The sequence below is a fragment of the Molossus molossus genome, unplaced genomic scaffold (assembly GCF_014108415.1).
Source record: "Molossus molossus isolate mMolMol1 unplaced genomic scaffold, mMolMol1.p scaffold_m16_p_1, whole genome shotgun sequence".
Classification (NCBI taxonomy): Eukaryota; Metazoa; Chordata; class Mammalia; order Chiroptera; family Molossidae; genus Molossus; species Molossus molossus.
Genome location: NW_023425344.1, coordinates 128300025 through 128324169, shown reverse-complemented (window position 1 = coordinate 128324169; position 24145 = coordinate 128300025). Strand labels below are relative to the sequence as shown.

General features: G+C 38.2%; 1 protein-coding gene across 4 annotated transcripts in view; it reads right to left on the bottom strand.

The window, feature by feature from the left end:
• Window positions 1-24145, bottom strand: part of NRP1 (neuropilin 1) — a 156687-nt gene that overhangs the window by 90320 nt on the left and 42222 nt on the right. For all 4 annotated transcript variants that reach the window (XM_036247225.1, XM_036247242.1, XM_036247219.1 and 1 more), the window contains exons 3-4: window positions 6759-6940; window positions 907-1134 (exon numbers count right to left, since the gene is read on the bottom strand). In XM_036247225.1, coding sequence (XP_036103118.1) covers window positions 907-1134; window positions 6759-6940 — 410 coding nt within the window. The remainder of the gene's footprint in view (window positions 1-906; window positions 1135-6758; window positions 6941-24145) is intronic.

Here is a 24145-nt window from a genome sequence, read left to right as displayed (position 1 = left end):
AAAACTTTCCTTTAGCTGTCCACATGACTACCTCCCCCACCTCCTTCAAATCTTAGCTCAAATATCACTTTCTTTTTAAGGTCTAGCCTGACCACAACTATTTAAAAATTATCCCACACATCCCTTTCCCTTAACAGTAGCACTTTATACCTTTACACTGCTCTACTTTTTCTTTCTTTCGCTTTTTTTGTTGTTTATAGAACTTCTCACCTTCTAACATCCCATGAACATAATTCACTTATTTGTAATATGCCCTGTTTATTGTCTCATTTCCCTGCAGAATCTAAGCTCCATGAGACAACCATCTTTGATTGTATATAATGAATTTAGATGATAGGACCAATGTATATAAAGAATATATCGTGGTGATTTAAGTTGCCAAAGATAAAAATTCACTAGAAAAACCTGTCTAAATTAGAAATGTCCAAACATTCTCATTTCCTTTCTAAATTTTTTTGGAGCATAATGGATGTTTATTTTACCCTAAAAATTTTACCAGGTACTTAACCTCTCTTAGGCTCTGCATTTGTAAAATGAGTAGTTTGATTTGACTGATTTCTTAAGACCTTCTCCAACAGTCTATGGATTAATGACCAGTAGGCAGATCAATGAAGTGAACAAAATATTTTAGTCAGGAAAACTATGTGTTGGTTCCCATTCTATCACAAAAAAGGTATGTGGTCTCAGTTTCCTTATCTATAAAATGAAGGAATTGGACTAAATAATTACTAAAACAGTTTAAACTCAAATATTTCATCACTGCTCTGCATAGAATTACCATTTCCCCTCCTTCTTATGAGCTATTTAAAAAAAGAAAATGACGCGTACATTATAACACATGTGAAAGAATCCCAGTGACCATCCCCAAGGTCTTTCCCTTTTGGGGACTCTTCCTGCCCTCCTTACCATCAGGGAATCCGTCCCAGATTTCTAGCCGGTCATAGCGACAGAACATGCCCCCTGGAGCAGTTGAGTCAGTCTCTAGGTCAAAGCTTTCAAATTCCAGGATAATCTCTGACATCTTTGGTGCAAAGATAATATAAGTGCATTCAAGGCTGTTGGGATATTTTTCAGGGAATCCGGGGGACTTTATCACTCCACTAGGGCTTGTGTAGTTCTGTGAACACTCAGGACCTATGAGCAAAAGAGATAAAGGAGCAAAGTAAAAATTCTCTTAAATGACTTCACCAAGAAATAACCTGGGAAATGACAGCATATCCTTCTAATAAAAGTCCATCATTGCAATCACTGTCCTAATTACTCAGCTTTTTCATGGTGGTGCTAGGTATGAAAAGTCAAGTTCAGATTTATTATGTTTACCTTTGTTTTTCATTTGTGTGCAGCAATTTAAAAACTTCTGCTCTTGTAGAGAAAAAAATGACAAATATAAAATCATGTGGAACAATGAATGAGTAAACTACAGAAATCTCTTGACAGAGCCCTAGAGAAATAATTATAGCCCCTTCAAGCTTAAATTCTTAAATCTTAAAGACTGACAGCCCTTTATTGGTGAAATGGAACATTCACAAAGGCGAGGGGGAGAATTCAATGGAGAGAGTTTGGTTTCAGATTCCTACACCAGTGACTCAGTAACTTTGCCAGATGTGACCTCTGCCTCTTTGACAAACTAAATGTGAAAGGTAATTCGTACATGTACCCAGGGTGAGTGACTCATTCTGAGTGGTGTTGACACAGGTGTGCCGGTAAAGTGTAGCTGCTAGTGAGGGCACAATAAACTGTGATTACAGGCCGTGTTGCTAGAAGTCACCTGATACCAATATTGACATCCTAACCTTCCCCAAAGTATCAGATATAGTACTGTCTGTTATTCTAAAATTATTTGTTAATATATATGTGTGTGTGTGTGTGAAAGTATAATGTATATATTTTAAAGTATAATTTTAATGACTATTCTGTGTTATCAAGACTTTACAAATTATGGTGATTTGTAATTTAAATTGGTCAAGCATACTCGAATATATATTAAGTTGACCTTATGACTATATAAATGACACAATTTCAATTCATGGCATCCAGCAATGAATATGGTGGCATTCACCACACAGTTTGAATACTGCCCATCTACCCGGACGTGAGCATATCAATTTTGCCCCTTCTCACCAACACCACTGTCATGATTTTCAAAGAGCTCTTAAGGCTCTTTCTGAATCAGAGATGACTTGACACCTTTGAGTCTCAGAATCCAATCTGGGGATGTCCAATTCAACAATTCTTTTCATGGGCCATCCCACTGATGGTGCCCTGTGAAGGCATGCAAAGATTCGACTCTAAATAAGGAGTTTGGTTGAGATAATTCTTCATTCAATATGCTACCAAAGTGCCATGTACTAGAGGCAACATATTAGTCATTAATACAGATGAAATTTAACCAGCAGATCTCTAGTTTCAATAGCTAAGGCTAGTAGTCTGAATCGCCACCTCAGTGCATTCAGCAACCTAGTGAGAAAACAAATCATTTGTTTTCTCACCATGCACATGTTATATGCGTGGCGCAGGAGAAGCAGAAGAGTGATAGTGATTAAGTCAGCACAATAAATCTGGTCTGTAGAGGGCTGACTTGTTTAAAATAGCCCCCAAATCCTTCTCCATGTAGCTCATATTTCACTGTGATGGCCTCAAATGCTTATCTATTTGACTGTAGTAGAAAAGTTATTAATGTGGCATTTGCCATGTCAGTTCCAGGTAAAGAGGTTATGAAATATACTGTACAGTTTGTAATCATTTCTAAGTTAATTGGTGGCTTCTATGATAACAATGACTATGCCAATTTATGTCCTTAATTCATAATATATATATGATATTGGGAATTTTTCAGAATTTTACTTCCAAGATGTAGGAACAGTGACCCTGGAGACCTCTAACCTCCTCCTTGGGGCACAGGATGCTTTGGCTAGGCCCTTACAAGACAAAGCAAATAGCAGGGTTTAATTCAGGTACTAATATTTTCTCCTTCTTAGATTAAACTGTCCAGGTGAGATTAAGATTAGTGAGGGAAAAAAATGACAGGAATTAAGGTCACACTTTCAAAATCAAATATATTTAAATGCTTTCACTGTGTTCTTGTCCTGTCAGATCCTTTTGGAAGCTAGCTCAGGTTTTCTAAGGTATTTGACAAAAGCTTGAAAAAACATGTATGGCGATGGAAGAGAACTGGATATAGCACCAGAAGGTCTGAGTTCCAGTCCTGCCTTTACCACTAACCTGCTGTTAAGCCTTAGGTGGCCTCCTAACCTTTCTGGTCCTTACAATCTGTGCACAGAAAATGGAGGTAGACTATGGGATTTGAAAAATAAAGTCCCTTTAAATTTAAGATTCCACAATTTCTTACTTCTTCCATCATACATAAAACATATTCTTTCCTTATTCACAGATGCATAAATTTGCTACAGTTAAGCAAGCACATCCCTAGAAAGGATGTTGCAGTTGTGGTTTAAGAAATTCTTCAGGAAGGAGGGCAAGCCGTCCCATGCACCTAGGAGCGAATGAGCTGCTGATGTGAGGTGCACACCCAGCACTGGAGCTAGCAAACACCATGTTTCTGTTGTTATCTGTAAGACTGGAAGTGCTTTGTGTAGCTATAAGAGTGACACATTTTATTGTTAACAACAATAAAGATGGAAAATAATACTATCTAAGATATTCTCTTTGGCATCATTATTAAATATATAGACTTTTAGTCAAATGACATACAAAGTGACCCACCCGGCTCTCAGTAAATATGTCCCTCCCCTACACTGAGACCCACAGAAAACGATTATAGCTTTTTCCTGCATTTGGGCCGGGATGACCCAGGCCAAGGGAAGGACAGGAAAGTGATACATGGGGAGGCTTGGATTTCCAAGAGAAATTGATTTAGGTGAATGGGAATAACTTTTGGACAGGTGGCTAAAGGTTTCAACATGTGGGAAGAGATGTGGAAGGGAAATGTGAGGTACCTGGAAGGGAAACTGGGTTCCAGGATGACTCTAGGAGCCATAGACAGAGGTGGGGACTGGTCTTGCTGACCCTCAGGCAAAGGTGTTTCTGTAGAAATGCAGCCCTAGGGACTCAGGAATGGCCTAAATCTTCCATAGAAATGTCACCAATTGCCAGACATCCTCAAGGGCACAAGTGAAAGATTCACTTTTTTTTAAGATTAGTATGACTTATGTGTTTTGAGGAAACCTGAAATTGCTACATCCTGGAAGATGCGTTATGTTTTCAACAGAGAAGAGATTCATGAATTCCATAACACCATTAAATGACTTCTGAGGAGAGAATGCCCATGAACCTGTATACTTATGCATAAATGTATTATGTCAGTTAATAACATTTTATGGCGTATCCATAAGGACTATAGTATGTGCAGTGAGGGGGGAAAAGATATTTTCTTTGCATTTTCAAGTGATAACAATCTAGTTGGGAAATTAAACATGCACGTATGAAGAAATTTGAAAATATCCTTTATAGAAGTTTGACAATATTAAGAAGAAATATTGGTAAGTGGAACACTTTGTGTGTGTATATGAAAACAGTATGCATATGTGTGTGTGTATTCATATGTAGGGATAAGCCGGGTATATGTGTAGGAAAAAAAGTGGACTAATTAGGAAGAGCTTCCTGACAAAAATTCATTTAGAGGTAGGTGTCTGTGAAGGTTAAGGGACAACTGGAGATCAAAGGCTATGAATACTGAAGGCACAACCATTGCAACAGTGAGTGGTTATTGCCACATACATATTCAGTGACAAGCAATGGCTGTATGTTTTCCATGTCAACTGATCTTTACAACAGGCCTGTGCTAGATAAAATTATTAATTTTTCAGAGGAGGAATCAGAGGCTCTGAACATGCACAGATAGTCAGTGGCAGAATTAAAATTCACATTCAAGGCTGCTGGGTTTTGCCCAGTGCACTGTCCTGAGACAAAAAGTTAGCTTGTGGACCTGTGAGAGTAGGAGCTGGAGAATATCTGGAGCAGGTGATATGAAGCCTTGAGCTGGACCCAACAGGACATTGAGGCTTGACCATGGACAGTGGAGACCTGCCATAAGCATTTTGAGGACTGCATGTTGAGGACTGTTTGAGAAGCTGTACATAGAGTAAGAGAGTGTGGTGAGAACACAGATTGTGCCTGTTTGATTAATGGCATTGGACTTGGAAAGGAAGTACGACTCTGACATCCTTGGATAAAAATTAAAAACAACTAGAAGTCATATGGGATGTAGGAAGAAAAGAAGAAAAAATAAAATAAGGCTTCAGGTCTTAAGGATGGTATTGGAGAGCAGGACAAGGAAACTGTGGCACATCTGGGACTAACACAGTGAAGGGAATGGAGTTCTTTTGGAAGAAGATAAAGAATTTTTAATGACTTAGTGATAGAGCTTTCTCTCTCTTCTCTTTAAATCATCTTCAGATCTTTGAGAAACACTGAAATGAAAGGCTATTCTTAGCCCCTTTGTTGACTCCATTTTTCTTTGACAGTGTCATGTGCAGGTAGAGCAAATGTAGATGTGTGTGTGTGTGTGTGTGTGTGTGCGCACGCACATATACATATGTGTACAAAATGATTTATATAATACATCAAACAGCTTTCAACACACAAAAAATGTACATATGTAATCATCTGTACATATTGTTGTCATATGTATATCATTATTCATACTAAAGAGTTTCCAAGTATATAGTTAGATACATTTCTGAAGCTCTCTCCATCTATCCACATTTCTATGGGGCAGTGCAGATTTCTTTCAAATTTTAAGTTGTACCAATGTTCCAAGAAACTCCTATTGACTCCTTTTCATTATTTTCAGTTGCTGCTGGCCCAGAAGACCTTAGGCATTTGCCATTGGAGAAAAAAAAAAAAAGAAAGAAAAGCTCTTTTTCCAATATTCTAGGACAATAGATTTAAATCTTGAGCCTCTGTCTGTGGATGGTTCTTCCACACATTAATGTCAAGGGAATAATTAAGTAAAATAAGTATAAGTAAAAGCTGAATTTAAGACATTTAAGGAATCTACAGGATGTTGGAAAAACAGTGATATGCAGATAAAGATATATTGTTTATCAACTGACTGATATGCATGTCTTTAATTCCTGAAGGCTGCGAGACTCCAACTTATCAGATTCCATCTCATCTCAATATGTACCATTGAAATAGAAAATTAGTAAATAATTATATTGGAGGAGTGGTTGATATTTAATTCCCAAAGGGAATGCCACTGAAAGTGTTACTGCTTTGTTTTCTCCACAAGGTTCTTTCCCCAACAAGCCCTCTATTAGTAGGAACCCTCCAGTCTAAGGTTAGTGGACTGCCTTGCTTTTCCTGGGAACCACTGGCTTTGAATTTTAGAATAAAATAAAGGGAACAGGACATACATGACTTTAAGGCAATAGGGACTGAATTTTTAATGAAAAAAATCAAACTTCAATAGTAAATAAAACTTGTTTTTGAAGAAGATAAGAAGAAATGTTCTTAAAAGAGTTTAATGATTAGAGTATATACCCTATAAACATTGGTTAACACATTAAAATCATGTAATTTTGATTTCTAAAATATTTTTTATAATTTTAAACATACTTCCTCCATACATTGGATATGTTTCCTTTGTTTAAAGTATTTCTAACATTCTGTAATGAGAATATATAATTTTTTCAGAAGAATAAAAGCATTATTCCTTTTCTTTCTTTTCACTTTGTCTTTCATGAATCAATGTTAATAAACCTTTAGTCATATTTGTTCTAGTCTAAGTTACTCACCTTTCTTGAAAATTTCATAACGTATGGAAAATCCTGCACCATGTGTCTCATAGTCAGAGACAAATTTGATGAAAAGAAATGGCCCTGAAGATACTACAGGAGAAGGGGCAATCTTTCCACAGAACTTTCCCCATAAACGTCCATTTTCATTTTCTCCGTCGATGACTTCCACATAGTCATACCTGACACAGAAACATAGAAGGATCTATTAGAAACCAGCACTGTCCACCCTAGTCTGTCAGGGAAAAAAAAAAAAAAGTGCTATCTGCATTCACCACTGCATTACAGGGAGGGAGGGAAATCTAGCAAAATGAAATAATTAAAATGGACTGCATGATGTCTGTATACATCATCTGGCAACAGAGAACTATTAAGAATAATGGTGTCCATTATAGTTATAGACAATGTAGTTAAAGTAACTAATTAACAAGAAAAAGAAATCTCATGAGCACTATTCTGTATTATTAAATGGTGTTCCTTTGTCTGTGGTGGTGGGTGTTACATAATGCTATACGTTCTTTTCCAGCTGTGAAGTTCTTTTATGAATTCAAAATGTCTACTTGGCTGGAGTGCTTCATGAACAATACTTTGATTTCTGTGAGCAACCCTCTAAACATATGGCCACAGAATAATAAACAGATTCTTTACTATTTAACCCAATTCCAGCAAATGCCAGACTTCTTAGAAAGAACTCTGGTTCAAACACAGATGATCTTCTTCAAAAACTACACTTGAATTGATTGCAGAATGGAATTTCTCCAAAGAAAAAAGTTTATTTAAAAATAGCAAGTCACTTTGTTTATACCCACCACTCTGAATATTTAAAGGAATATTGTTGTTTGAAAAGAAAACATAACAAATTTGAAAATACCAAAGTGATGTAATTTTTAAAAATGCAGGCTTAATATTACACAGGAGACAAACGATCAAGGAAGTGGCAATACAATATTACTCTAAAGATTGCACTAAGATGACATATGCTTGGATCTTCTTTATTTCTAAAAGGTGAAGAACCATCTTTAGTAAACAAGAGTCCCCCAGGAAAGCAGGAAGATTTGTGTTTGTTTGGCATTATCTGCTTCTTAGTGTCTTGCTCCTTCCTCTGCTCTTATTTACCAAGTCACCCAGGAACCAGATATCTGATTTGTCTTCCATTTTTCTTCTAGAACTGACATGAAAACATTACAATTCTTTTATTTCAAACCTTTATTTTACTTCTGTCTTTACCTTGGTTCACAAGTCTTAGGATATCATAATTGCAGGAATGGCTAAAATATGGCAGTAAAATAAACTGTATCTGGCAATTTAAAAGAGATCAAAATGGGGGAAATCTTCATGATGACCAATGCCATCTTTCACAATCCCTTTTCAAACTGTCCAGGGCACATTACTTATGTTTATATAAAGTCTCAGGAGACAACGGCAAAGATGATATCACTAGTTAAAGTGGACAGTTTAAAGCTCTCTAAATTAAAAATGACATTACCTCATCAGTCATAGTTGTGTGCCAGCTTTGTGTATACCAAGGAAAAAATAAAGCTGACATTGATGGAACTAAGTATTAACATATGTGAATTATTGCATTAACTGCATTTCCTCTGTTGCATCCCATGTTTCCAGTAGCACTCACTGGCCTGCTAGTATCACTGTCCTTTGCAAAACTATGGAAATACCCAGAGGAGTTGTTCCTTTCTCAATACTTTGGGAAATATGTGCAAGTTAAAATAAAAAAGATAGAGAAGGAGAAGTACAAGCTGAAGACGAGGGGGAGGATGAAGAAAGCATTATGTTAAAAATCCTAACTAGCCTTTTACAATCAATGGGGTTGGGGTGCAGCTGGAAAGAACAGCAGCTCTGTATCCATTAAAGCCTCACAACTTGGCATTTATGTAGTAATTCCTTTTATCTCTACTGCTTCATTGACTAGACAGGTCTGCATGTTTTGCCCACACTTTCGTATAATTTAACTGTGATTTGAACTGTTGACTGTGTTTGTCCTGGCAACCATGCATCCAGCTCTGCATTATAGGCTTTTTACTTGAATCCTGACATGGTCTGAATACTAAGTGGCTAAATCCTAGTGTATTTTGCCTTCTAGGCACAAATAAGAGAGGGGGTCAGGCATTCAGCAGAACTAAGGGCATTTCTGTAAGGACATCTTTCTCCCAGGTGTGAGAACTCGGCTAACACAATGCTAGTGAATTGAACAGGGTAAGAAGCTAACACTTTAATTCACATATCTTCTAACAGGAAACACGAGACTCTCCTCTTGGCAACAGTAAAAGCTATTTTTAAAAGGGAAAGAGGGACTACAATCTCTTCCCAGCAAGGGATAAGTCATTATTAAATGCCAATTTTAGGAAATTGAATTATTCAGGGATACAATAGTTACATTTATAAACTGGAAAGATGCTCTCATTTTAGCACTTCCCTTCAAAGTACCATCCAACAGGGCTCCTAAGAGTATCACAAATAGCAGTTGATGTAAATATTCAGGAGGGTGTATGAGCACAAGTTGTAAAGGGTAGTGCTGCCAAAGAAGTTAAGAAAGCAGCTTGCATCTCCCTCTGGAGTTGATACCAGTTCTACTCCATAAGTTTCTTGATGGCAAACGTGGTGCCAGGAATGCGGCTGTTGTGCCAGGATCCCTCTGAGAGACTAAATGTGTCATCACAGCAACTCCCCCAGGCTGCTTTGGCTTGAGGCCCAGGATCCTGAGTTTGCAAATTTCGCTCCTGCGCCCCCCCCCCACGCCCCACCCTGGGCTCCTGCACCGCCCCCCACCCCGACTCTTGCTCCGCCCCAGCTGGCTGCACACTGCTCTGTGACTGCTGCTGGTGTGGCGAACACTGCATTTCTTGGAATGTCAAGCACCACAGTCCTGACAGCAGAGGCTAGGAAGGTGAAAATAGAGGCACTTTTCGACCTTCGTTCTGAACTGACGTGCTCCAGCTGATGGAGGGGACGTGGAAATTGTGTCTCAGGCATGTAATTCCTAAGAGCTAGAGGAGGGATCGGAAAGGTGACTTATCTGTTCCTTTGGAGCTTTGCTCCTAAAGAAGAATGTTCTAGGTGGCAGGGAAACCGTGTGTGGGTCTCAAGTGCACTACCCTTCTGCGCAGGGGCCTGGCTGCGCTGTCCTCTCCCTGCGCAGAGTAGGATGCGTCCCAGCTAGGAAAGCCCTTCCTCAGACTTCATCCTCCCCATTACTGGAATGTAAACATCATGTGGTTTTTTAAAATATTCAGAGGACAACCAACCTCTTCTCCCTTAGCGATCTTCCTATTTCTTTTCTTAAACCTTCTACCTTAAAGTTTTCCACTCTGCACTAATAATGGTAAAGCAGCCTATATTTACTGGGAAGTAATGAAAAGATCTCTCTACCTAACCCTTTTACAATGAATGAAAAGCAACTTTCCCGTGGTTTCTGTCCTGGGGTGTGACACGCTGGGTGGCTATTCTCTGGAGTACCCCTGGCTGTACAGTGCAAGCTCCTGAAGCTAAAAACCTTTTTGCTTATATAACGCCCGCCCCCCACCCCCCTACCGCCTTAGCTGGGGAGATGAAAACACTTTGCGTCCTTAGAGAACTGATGAGTTAAGTTTCCCAAAGAGTGACAAAAGAATAAAGATTTCCTTCTAAGAATTCTTGAAAGGATTACCTGTAGATTATGTTCTTGTTTGGAAAATTTGAATATGATTTTTAGGCCAAGTAGAGAGAAAAGTGATGGAAAATGAAAAATATATTCAGGCACTAAAGAGTAGTTTCTCCCCTGGCAGTGTTCTCAGTGGTTAGCCTCCAGACCAAATGATCTCTGGTTCGTTTCCTGATTGAGAACACATCCCTGGGTTGCAGGTTCCAACCTTATCCCTGGTGGGGGTCAGCGAGGGAGAAAAACTGATCTATGTGTCTCTCTCACATAGTTTCTGAGGCTCTATAGGTATGCAGTGCTGAATATATAAATAGCACACTTTATTGAGTGCCAGTGACCCTCGAAATCTCTGCAGTGGAGCGTTTTTTAACAAAGCTAGTCCTCTTCGGGGTGTTGTCTGTGCAGTGAGCCACTGTACCAGCTTCCTCACAGCCTCTGGATGGTCTCAAATGATTAGGAAGGGGAATTTTAGGTGGTAGTGTCTTTTTAATCTCCTTCCAAGAGAATCTATCCCCACATTCATACATGCCTGACATCATAAACCAGAGTGAGAAATAATGTTGGCTAACATAATTTTCACCTACAAAAATGTGTTTCTTTTTATCTTTGGTTTATTCTGCACAAGGCATTAATAGCCCAACTGAAAAACCTATAAATGATTACTATGCTGCTGTCCAAGAATTACCTTACATATACTCCAGAGGAGAACAGATTTGCTCTCAGAGAATTAGAGAAAGGATTTGGAAAGAAAAACATAGGATGATAGAGCTAGGAGGAGCCAATTAGTCTACATCTGTGTTTTGGAGTGATTTTTATATGAAACTCACCCCTAACAGTTCTGTTTTGCTTGTATGTTTTAATGGAGATATATGAGAAGACTTATAGATTCCTAGCCTCTTATATAGCAATAGCATTATGCTAACATAATAGATTAGATTTCTAAAATCTATTCTAAGGAAATAATCTGAAATAATGTCAAATATTTATGCAAAAACTATTGCTTGAAGCTTTATTTAATAATGGGGAAAACAGAAGTAAGGCAAACAGGAAGGAAATAAGAAAGCATTTATGTACATTTTAAAATCATGGAATATTATTCAGCCATTAAAAAGTGTGCTCAACAGAAAATATTTTATAACTTAGGACAATGCTTGTGACAATAATAAGTGAAAAACCAGAACATAAAACCCTATGTACAGTATATTCTCAACTCATTCATATGTAGAGAATAAACTGGAAGGAAAATGTGCACCTGTTAGTAAGTGTTAACAAGCTGTTAAGAAGATCTGGGTAGTGAAATTATGTTCCTCAGCCATTTCTGTATTTTTCAAAATGTTTATAATGGACAAGTGCTCCTTTGTAATCCGATAAAAGTTATTTTGAAAAGCATTAACTACTATATATAAAGTACCAAGTCAGTACCTTATTGCCAAACTAACAATTTTATATTTCTTGGTCAGAAAAACACTATCTTTTATGATGTTTTATTAAGAAGTAAACAAATGCTTTGCCTTTTTTCTAAGCAACTGGATCAGTGACTGTGATTTTTTTTTTTTTTTTTTTTTTTTTAGTACTGGAAAGTTAAAATAAATCAGATTTGATCTCATACTTTCTGAAATACTGGCAATAATACTTGCTATTTGTTCAGTAATTCTCATATTACAAAGTGCTCTCAGCTGTATTATCTCACAGAGTCTTTGCAGGAAATAACTTGCATCCTTTCAACATTGCCTACTTTAGGCAAATTTGATTCCAATATCTGCTCTTGTTACTCCTTTCACACATATTTTTGGGGGATGAGGAATGGATATAGCTTATTATTTTAGAATTATTCATTAACAACTTCTAATTCATTTTTAAACTGGTCATTGTTGCTAGAAAAATGACACATCAACTAAGACTTCATTCATTTTTCTTAACTATGCTTAGACCTATATAAACAAACATCTTGGGTGTACAAAGGTTTACTTGCATGTGTGTGAGAGACAAAGGGGTAGAGAGCAAAAAAGTGAGACAGAGAAGGTGCTCTTGATCTTCAGGGAATCACACAAGTTGAAAGTTTCAGTGGAATTGATGGTGGCCATTGAATGGACCTACCCCCAAAGCTGTCTTGGTCCTCCTGGCCCAGCTGAATGTTCAGGGACCACGTGACATGAACCCAAGCCCACACTGGAAACTGGGCCAAAGAGACGAAACAGAGGTCTGTGCTAGAGTAGTGCTAAATCATAACTGTATTTTGTTTTCTTCCTAGTGCCAGCACCCTGGGCCTGAACACAGATAGCTCTATCCACTCCCCAGGATGAGTAAGTGGAAAGGGCGGGCCTCTCTGACCACCACAAGGGCTAGAGCCAGCCTGGTGCATGCCCTTAGCATGAAGTTGGCAAATTCCTAGATGAAGAGCAGGGAGAGGGCCTGAGCTTGAACCAGAGAACCCCTCCACATTTTCAGAGGAACACAGAGGTTCGCCTTTCACCTGGCTCTTGTCCTCCCAGCTCCTAGCCTCTGGTCAAATGCCAATTTCTATGAAAGCCATTCTAAATCTGTATAAAATTTTTAAATTTCTACTATTGACAGAATATTCCTTTAATTATTATATTGTCATATTCCCTTTTAAAGTGTGTTCCTAAGTTTATAAAGTAATCTTTTTTTTAATAAAATAATGTCAAATATTTTTCCAATATATATATGTTCTTCCTATATGTACTTTGTATTAGAAGCAAGGTTATAGGACGTTACTCTTTGAGTTGGGGCTCATTTTCACTATGATAGTTTCTAAAATTCAGTTTTTCTTACTTCTAGTAAACCTTTTGATATACTCCTAACTTCTAATCCATAGCATGACTACATCTAAACTTGTTATGTTTATGCATATTTGTACCATGTGCTCTTGACATTGTCAGGGTGTAAGGTGGCATTTTTTAAGCTGGGATACTACCTATGACATATTGGTAACCCCATTCATTTCAGTAGGAGAGTAGCATTTCCATTTCCTCACCACTGCGTTCCTGCACTGATCTTATCACTCAAACTCAGGCTCCATCTATGAGTATAGACTGAGGATCTAAGGTTTTCGCTATCTGCTTATCTTCAAAATGAACACAGGTTCCAGAGTATGTGGATGACAACCCATCTGGTTGGGCCCAGTTCACAGAGCTGGGGAGAACCTAGCACTGAAAATACCAGGCAGCTTTGCTCAGTGGCTGTTGGATGAACTAAAGTCAAACCATCTCTCCTGCAACCAACGCCACTGATTGTAAATGGGATGTCAAACACTTACCTCTCTTGGTACAAAAAAATTGCAAACAATTTTTGCAAACACTTTTCCCTTTTGTCAGGTCACTATACTCCTCAAAGGCCTACACAGTAGTAACCTTGCACTTGTCCACAAGCTTCCAGGCAAGTCCCCTTCAGGAAGTTACAATACCTTATAATCCACCTAACATCTTTCCAGAATGTGACTCCTCTAGTTATGCTTAGGAAAGATTTCTATATGTACCATTTTAAGATATCCCAGTCTCAATATAATCAGAGTACAGTAAAACTGACAAGTTAAAATTTTCATCTTTAAGATTTTGTAATGCTTAATTACAATCATAGGGGCAATAATAATGAATATCAACAATTTTATGCAGCTACAGAAAACTGATGATTAATAGGTTTCTCCCCAACTCAGAAGGGGAGAAAGTGAGATAATAAATGTCAAGCATGTAATAGACAATTTGTTTCTTATTGCTGTGAAACAAATTACCACAAATCTAGGAGCTTAAAACAACACGCATGTATTAGTTCATGGGTCTGTGGGTCCAACATGGCATAGCTCAGGTTTTCTGGTCAGGGTATCCCAAGACTGAAATCAAGGTATCAGCAGGGCTCCCCCACAATGAATTCTTCTCATGCTTTAGAATAAACTCGGTTCCATTTAAGGGTTCACCTGATTAGGTCAGGCTCAACCGGGACAATGTCCCTTTTGAAATCAACTGACTTGGCAACTTAATTAAATCTGAAAAATCCCTTTGGAGCAGCACCAAGATTAATGGTTGATTGAATAACTAGGAGAAGAAGGTGTGTGTACACCAGGGGCCAAGGATCTTGAGGACATCTCTCAGAATTCTGCCCACCATACAAACAAAGCTCTGGGAGGGCTCATGGAGCTTGGAAGCTACAGTAGAAACTGAAGGCAGATAGGACCATCCACTTATATCACCTGATAGAGCAAAGACTAGTAGGGTCCAGTGTAAAACTAAGGACAGGATTGGGAACGGGAGCAATGGTTGAAGCTGTTTCAATGCTCTCGTGTAATATTGGCTGTTGGTCTGGAAGGCCTGAGCCACAGGCGGCGCTTACAGTGAAAGGGAAGGCAGGGTTCTGGAATGAGCCACACTCTTCTGATTGAATAAACAGAAATGCCAAGATTGTCCTACATATATATCTAGAGAGAGAAAAGTGGTAAAAGTTTAATTCAAAATTAATATATAAGAAAATTCAAGACAAGCCTGGCAGATGGGGCTCAGTGCTTGAGCATCGACCCATGCACCAAGAGGTCACCGGTTTGATTCCCGGTCAGGGCACATGCCCAGATTGTGGGCCTGATCCCCAGTTGGGGGCATGCAAGAGGCGGCCAATCGATGTTCTCTCTCATCCACGTTTCAACCTCTCTCTCCCTTTCCCCTCCTCTCTCTCTAAAATCAATAAAGAAAAAATAAATAAAAAATAAAGAATTCAAGACCTGGTGTAAAATAATGGTCAAAATATGTAATTTTACTGGAAAATGTTTGGAGTGTGAATTTTTCATTTCTGAGGAATCTCACTTCATAATTAAGATTTATTGGCATGGGAGATAAAAGAAAATCCTTCACATGGGAAAATATTGCTATGATTTAACTCAGATTATGAAATATGAATATGCATTTTAAATGGAAGAGAAAGAACACCTCCCTTAAAAAAAACAACAACAAAAAACTAAGCTGCAGAAGTGATGGAGTCTTCCAGTGTCAAACTTGCAGAGTTCAGTATTTATAGAAAAATTCACATGCCTTTCATTATAATAACTCCAGTTTCTAAGTAAAATGATGCCATCTGGAAGATATTAACATCATTTACAACTTGTTTGCCTCCCTATTTCATAGAAAATTTTACTTCTTGCCAACTTTCCACTGTTTTCAGGAAAAAAAGAATTACTTTTATGAATTGTCTCAAGATGGGTTTATATAGCAAGTCAAGCCATCAAGAAGTGACAGAGGGGGGTTTTTGGACATATTTACTTCCTTCTAATTTACTTTAAATTCATATATCCTGTTTTTTGTTTTTGTTTTTCCTGTAAAGTATATCCTCTTCTCTCTGCTCCTCTCCTCTCAGCCTTCCAAAGGAAATATATATATATTTTAAGTGAACTGAGTCTCTTTTTAACATGGTTCAGTGGAGAGAGAGCCAGAGCAGGAAGAGCTGGGTTCTGGTCCCAGCTCTGAAGCTCAGGAGCCACTCCTGTACCTTTGATTGATCAAGAAGTGTCACCATCTCTGGCCTCCCTTAAAGTGTCAAAGAGAACAGGGAGGCAAGCAGGTGACACCTGCCAGGCCATCAGGCAGGCAAACTAGCCAAAATGGGAGAGCTGAGTCTTCACATTCTGCACTTCATCATGCCTTGGGCAGGTCACTAACTAACCTCTCTGAGCCTCAGTTACTCACCTGTAAAATGGACAAGATAATTAAGTTGCAGGATGACAGGGAGCATTAGATGAACTGATTATATAATGATCTATGTGGAAGCTTGAGATCCCTTTCCAAGTGAGGTTGGAATGCAGAAGAAGGAAAGAAACAAATACGTAGAAAGCTAAATGGAGCAGTTTTGCTTGCCAAAATGTATACAATCCAGGTCAAAGCAGACCGTAGTTCAGATAGTGCAGGACATTTAGTTATTGTTATCTCCCAGGGGTATCCATCAGTCAGAACATGACTAACTCAGAAGATGTCCATAATCTGATATTCTGAAAAATACTAGTTGCAGTAACAGGAGGTCTTGCCCCAATATTGCCAACAAAACTCAAATCAGTTAAAGCCACTGTCAATAATAGAGTTAAAGAAGTCATTTTATATGTACCACCATATGTTTTATTTTTTTAAGTCACTAAATCTGTTAAGTGTTTCCACTGATGGACCAACTGATTTGATGATCTACAGTTGGATTGGTGCCATGAGCGTGCAGTGCTGAATTTGCTCAGAAAGCCTCCGCTGGGTATAGTGGAAGCACCAGGGTGCAACGTCAGCTCTGGAAGGTGGTGACTCTGGCTCACAACATCCTGTAATCAGAGTCCTCAAGTTTCCTTTTTAATTTTGGGGAAAAGGAAATGAAGCAATAATTCTGTTTTAGATTATGGAACCTAATGTGCTAATTTCAAGATTTAAAAAAATTCTCTAGATTAATTTTAATTATTCAGTAGGGATCTAGGTAGTTAGCTAATCAGAGCAGCAGGAACTAAAGTTGGCAAATATTTGTTTTTAAATTTATTTTTTCTTTGCGGTAGATCCTTTTTAGCATCAGGTAGGTGAGATTATTTCCTCTGGAGTGAGGAAGAAGTCTCTTACTTTGAAATGATCACCATTTTTTTTTCCTGAAAAAGTGGAAAACAGTAAATGCTAGGGGGAAAAAATGGGTACAGTGATACAGATTAGATGTCTCTTCCTTTTAGTGATACCAGTAGAGAAAGAAAAGGTGAGCTGACTTTTAGGATGGGCAGTGGGTACTGACTCAAGTCAAAACTGAGCTCTTCAATTCAGTTTACTAAATACAAACCACTAAGTTAACCACAGCCAAGAAACATGAATCTTTTGGGTATGGGCCTGGACCTAATACATTTATGATTCTAGAATAAAATGCACATAAGAAAAATCGATCATGTCATAGTAAGATTTCCTTTTTCTTAATTCCTAATATTTATAGAAAGTAGCAAACTATTTGCTATAAGTCATCTTTAGAGTCTGATGCATTCATGCTTATTCTTTTTCATTATTTGAAATTTTGTTATATCAAAAGGCATATAGCTGCAGATGACTGGGCTGCTAGTAGTTTTACTAACCTGGCACCCAAAGTCAATCTGTAATACAGGGAATAATTTGAATAATAAGAAATATATCTGTGGACATAAAATAATTTTGAATGTTAACTAGGGGTTTTTCTATTTTACAACATGCAAACTGGTTAAGAAAAACAACAGTGTATTAAGAGAACCATTGGTTACTGGTCTAACCTTTAGTTGACATGATTTTCACTGACTTGCATTACAGACTGAGTTATTTCTTGGTATAGAACAAGACTTTAACTGCCCCTGTGTAAGAAACAAGCTCATGGAGAGAAGAAGGGTATTAAAGACCTAGGTGGCCTCATGATTTATTCGGACCTTAAAGAATAATTGTGTGTTTAGAAGAAAGGAGAGCAGCGGCCATAAACATTGCCAATAGCCTAAGAGCAGACGCACCATCTTGCTAAGTTTAACCATATGACCACATAAAGCAGGGGTAGGGAACCTTTTTTCTGCCAAGGGCCATTTGAATATTTATAACATCATTCGCAGGCCATACAAAATTATCAACTTAAAAATTAGCCTGGTATATTTGGTCAAACATCTAATTAACGCACCCCTAAAGTGATGGCTGGAACTGCTTCTCTTTGGTGAGGCGTGCGCTGTTAGCTGATATTGATGATGTTGCTGCTCGTAACTGCTTTTCCAGGCAGGTTTGTGTCACTCAGTCTGGAGCGCAGTGGACTCTTTGTGATGGTAAGTTTTGAAAAGAACTGCTCGCAGCAGTAAGTTGTTCTAAACACAGATGCGTATTTCAGCGCACATCTCCTCACAGTGGGAAGTTCGCCATTGCATATGTAAGGCTTATGGAGCTCAAGTAGCGGGAGGTTGTTGCGCCTCGCTTTCAGCTCATCATCGCTTTGCAGCTGAATGACTTTGTGTTGCAGGTTATCAGGCAGATCAGCTGGCTCCACATTGAACAACATGGAAAAGATGTTCAGTTCCATTAGTTGACTTTTCACATCCTTGAATCATTCATTAAATGCTTCAATTAGTTTTGCACATTCGCCCACATACTCAAATGTCGTAGAAGGCCTTTGTCCTTCCAGAGTGGGAAAATGCACCATGTTATTCCTTTCAAGTTGCACTTTCCACAGCCTTAATTTAGCTTCAAATGATTTCATGATTAAAAGTAGGGAGCTGCGAAGCTGGTTGGGCCCTGTAAATTGACGTTCAGCTCTGAGAGGTACTTAGTAATGTCCACTATGAAGGCTAAATCACACAGCCACTTGCTATCATTGAGTTTCCTGACAGATTTTCCCTTAATCTCCATGAACTACTTGACTTCATCCCACAGTTCGTAAAACCTCATGAGCATATTCCCATGACTTAACCACTATACTTCACAGTAATAAACAAGATCACCATACTCAGAGTCAAGATCATTCAGTAGCTCCTGAAACTGGTAGCTGTTAAACTCTCAGCTTCTGACAAAATTTGTGCATGACACTACTGCTGACATCACATTGTTGAGCCACAACAACTGTGCAAAGACAGAGACTTTCTTGGTGTATGATGCAGTGGCATATAATTAAATCACCTGGATCAAGACTGAGACAATTCAGTTATTTATTGACAAATGCAATGAACCATTTTTATGAGCCAACCATAGCTAGAGCTCCATTTGTAGTAAGACCACTTTTCAAATGCTAGCTAAGTTTTTCATTGATAAAACAAGTCTCTCAAATAAGTCCTCACCTCTGGTAGTGCCAGGCATGGCTTCCAGTGACAGCTGTTCCTCTCACGTGTCAAACTCTGCAGTTATCCCACAAACAAAAAAGGCCAGTTGGGCAGGATTTGTTATGTCCATTGTCTCATCATAAACCAGAGAGAAAAATTGGAAATCTCCTGCAGAATCCTTCAGTGTTTTTCAATATCTTGTGCTAAGTCAGTAATCCAATCTGAGATTGTTCTCTGAGACAAACAAACAATTCTGAAACAATTTTACTTTGTCTGGTGCTAACAACTCCGCAGCAGCCACCATGCACTCTCTCACAAACTCTCCCTCTACACAAGGCCTCAGCTCCTTTTCGATTAGCTCGCTCACCACATAATTAGCCTGAGGAACGTTGTCTCTGTCACAATGAGGCCTAGTGAGAGCAGCTTGTGATTACAAACTGCTGAAGAGCACTGATTTATCCAGATGCATTTGGCCTCCCAATTCATTGAGTTTAGCATGTTTTGAGCTGTAATGACGCTCCAGATTGGATTTTTTTCATTATTGCTAATGCAGCACCACAGACTAGGCACACAGGTTTGCCTTTGACTTCAACAAAAAAAATAATCATGTGTCTATTTCTCTTGGAAAGAGCAAACCTTTGCATCAATTTTTCTTGTCTTTGTAGTCACCATTTGTAGGATGTCACACCACTTAAATTTTAATAACTATCCAGTGATGCAATTATTTTGCTGTGATCACTGTTCTAATCCTGCATCTTGAATTTGGAACATATGCAATATTCACATCATTGACTCTTGAGGTCTTTTCTGTGGACTATCTTAATCTTCATCTCAGATTCAGTTTTTGCAAGGATTATTGATCATGGATGTGTGGATAAAGGCTGAATTGGAGTTATCATCTGTTTTGACAACATCATTGTCAATCATCAGAGGCAAGTTCATCAATGTCGCAAGGAATCATCTCATCACATCTCATGTCCTCATCACCAGTTTGCCATAGTTTCACCACAGTGTGTTAACAGTTTTGCAGCGTATACACTCCCAGCCTGTTTGGCACTGACTGTCCTCTTGAGTCACCACAATACAGGCAGATGGGCTGCAGGCAGCCATTGAGAAGCATACATGTCTGACCCGTCATGTACTCATATGTGTCCTATCTATCCCATAATAGATGTTCCTTGTTTGTCCCTCAACATTTACATTATTAGTATGATTCATATAATATAAATTTATGTTGCTATGAAAAAAGCTCCTAGATTTATTGTATTTCAGTCCCGCCTGCGGTTGGGACTTAGCAGGGCCAGACCAAATTATTTCAGGGGCCTTATATGACCCACGGGCTGGACATTCCCCAAGCCTTTCATAAAGGGTCACATCCATTATGGGATAGACAGGACGCATATGAGTACATGACGGGTCAGACATGTATGCTTCTCAAATGGCTGTGTGGTTGGGACATGGATTTAACTCAACCAGGCAATCACATAACCCTCATCCTACCATCTAAAGTGCTCCCCAACCCCAAAATATCTTTATGGCAAGTTTAACAGAAAGTAAAAGGTAATATGGTCAAGTTAGCTAAAATAAAATGCAACATAAGGGAGCGTTTCCAAATGCAGCCTTCTCCTATGCTTAACACAAGCTAGAGAAAGGTATAAAAAGTTGCACTTGATAATACTAAAATGTCAGCTGTAATAACAAGACAGGTAGGCAAAGGAGGGAAAGGTTGTACTATACCTTCCTTACTTTAATTATTCTATAAGGGGAAGCAATTTTTTCCCACTAAAATCCAGAATATATAAAATGATTTAACATTTCACTACACTTAATAGCCTAATTTCTCTTACTGTAGAAAGCTAGTTTGTTTCACTTTATGAATAAAAGTTTATCAAGAGAATTGATAGTATAAAGGCACAGAGAGAGATAGGAACAAAGCAGTTTTTCAGCATTTTAGTTCTTGAATTATTTGGGGGAAAATAAATGCTTACTTACAAATATACAATAAAACAGGTCTTTTGAGAATCCTTTTGGGGGAAACATTTAAAACATTGCTGGGTCTTGAAATCATCGTATTACTTTTAAAGTACCCCATAATTTAGATATTTCATTAATTCTGATTGCTTTTTCCTCTAGTAATGGCACATTGCCTAGATGATATTATTATTGTTTTCATCACTTTCCAATCTGTTGTGCTCGCTCCTTTTTTTTTTTTTTTTTTTTTTTTCCAGTAGGAAACAGAAATTGTAGAGAACTGGTCCTAAAAAGTGTTCCCCAGAAATGCTTCAAGAGAAAACATGTTTTCTTTTTTCCCCCAAATCATTTGGGATTGCTTCATATAATGTTCCACTGTCAATATTCACGATTTATGCCGTATAGCACAGGCTCTGAGAAGTTCCACAGGTATGAAACCTTGATTTAACTTAGTTTAATCCAACATATGTTAATCTCATTGATCACAGACCCTTTGATTACATAATGCCTGTGGAACTAGTGTTCATCATCAAGTATTTCCTATGTGCTATTTTGAAAAGTCACTTACTTTACTTATACTAGTCACAGGTCTGAAATAATAAAAATATTCCAAGAGGGAATCAACTTTGTAAATGATGACATAAATTTGAGAAGATGAAGATAAATTTGACAATCTAACTTCTTCTATCTGCCTTAATAAATGTCAAGAATTTAATTTTAATCAGTGCTTCATGAATATGTTTAGTAACTGTCTTGTGCTAAGAAGTAGTGTGCTACTGCCTGAGCCTGTGCCCTACGTGGTCAGAGGGGCTCAACACAGGCTGACAAGTGCAGTTGGCATGGATGAGTCTAGATTGTCTCAATGACAGCAGGAATCAGCAATGCTCTGGGTTTACTAACTAGTTACTGTTAAGGCAACTACCATGAATAGAACTGGCAAAGTTTTATAGTGGGAAAAGACCTAAGGAAAAATATACTGATATTGCATTTTATAGATGATAAAACCAAACCCCAGAACACTTAAGAGACTGGAACAATATTTCAAACCCAGTTGATAGAAGAGCTAGACCTTTCTGCCGTATTACAATGAAAGACAAATCATTCATTACATCTCATTTTTTAGGTGATAATCAAAAGGGTCTTTATGATCATCAATTAACTTCTAACTTAAAATTTGTACCGTGGAATTGCTTCACCTTGCTCAAAACCTATGGGAAAAAGAAACAGACCACACAAGGAGCTCATGGCATCTCTGACTCCCTGGTGACTATCTCCTCTCCCTTACTTTGCCCTGGACCTGTTCCCTCAATAAATGTTTCTCTAGTATTTAATGTAGCTTCTAGTCATTAATCCAAAGAACACATTTATTTATTTAATTTTTTTACTGAATTTTTTGAGGTGACATTGGTTAATAAAATTATATAGGTTTCAGGTGTACAAATCTGTAGTACATCATCTGTATATTGTACTGTGAGTTAACCACCCCAAGTCAACTCTCCTTCCGTCACCATTTATATCCCTTTACCTTCTTCTACCTCCCCCACCCTCCTTTCCCTCTGGCAATCACCATACTGTTGACTGTGTCTATATGAGGCTTTATTATTATTGTTTTTTGGCTTAATATCTTCATCTTTTACACCCAGCCCTGCAACATGCCTTCCCTCCAAAAGCCATTAGCCTTTTCTCTATGAATCTGTTTCTACTTTGTTAGTTTATTTTGTTCATTAGATTCCACATATGAGAGAAGTCATAATGGTACCTGTCTTTCTCCGACTGGCTTATTTCACTTAACATAATGCTCTCCAGGTCCCTCATGCTGTCATAAAAAATAAGAATTCCTTCTTTTTAACATCTGAGTAGAACTCTATCGTGTAAATGTAACAAAGCTGATGCACACGGGGTTGCTTCTAAATTTTGACTATTGTAAGTAACACTGCAGTGAACATAGGGGTGCATATATTCTTTCGAATTAGTGTTTTGGGTGTCTTCAGATATATTCCCATAAGTGGAATTGCTGGGTCATAAGGCAGTTCCATTTTTCATCTTCTGAGTTAACTCCATACTGCTTTCCACCGTGGCTGCACCAACTTGCATTCCCACCAACAGTGCAGGAGGGCTCCATTTTCCCCACATCCTTGCCAACTCTTGCTATTTGTTGATTTATTGATGATAGCTACTATGACAAGTGTGAGATAATACCACATTGTGGTTTTAATTTGCATGTCTCTGATGACTACTGATGTTGAGTATCTTTTCATCTGTCTATTGGTCATCTGTATGTTGTCTTTGGAGAAATGTTTATTCAGATCCTTTGCCTATTTTTTTAAAAATATGTTTTTATTGTTTTTCTAGAGAGAGAGTAAGGGAGAGAAAGATAGAAACATTGATGTGAGGGAGAAACATCCATCGCTGCCTCCTGCATGCCTCCTACTGGGGATCGAGCCCACAACCTGGGCATGTGCCCTGAGCAGGAATTGAACTGGGATATCTCAGTCCATTGGACAACGCTCAGTTCACTAAGCCACACTGGCCAGGTCCTTTGCCCATTTTTAATTGAATTGTATGGGGGTTTTCTGGTTTTGAGTTGTACAAGTTCTTCACAAATTTTGAATATTAATCCCTTATCAGATATATCATTGGCAAATACGTTCTCCCATTCAGTGGATTGTCTTTTCATTTTGTTGATGGTTTCCTTTTCTGTGCAAAAACTTTTTAGTTTGATGTAGTCCTATTTGTGTGTGTGGGTGTGTATGTGTGTGTTTGTTTTTTGTTTTTGCTTTTGCTTCCCTTGCCTGAGGTGATATATCAGAAAAAAATAGTGCTACGAGAAATGTCCGAGATTAAGCTGCTTACATTTTCTTCTAGGATTTTTATGGTTTCTAGCTAAGACACATTTAATTCCCCTTTCACATGAGAGCCCTTCCGGTATCCAGGATAACCAGTATGCACCTAAGGTTTCTAACTTTTGTTGTCTTCTAAGAAGAGAGGAATGTAAAGAAATTTATTAGG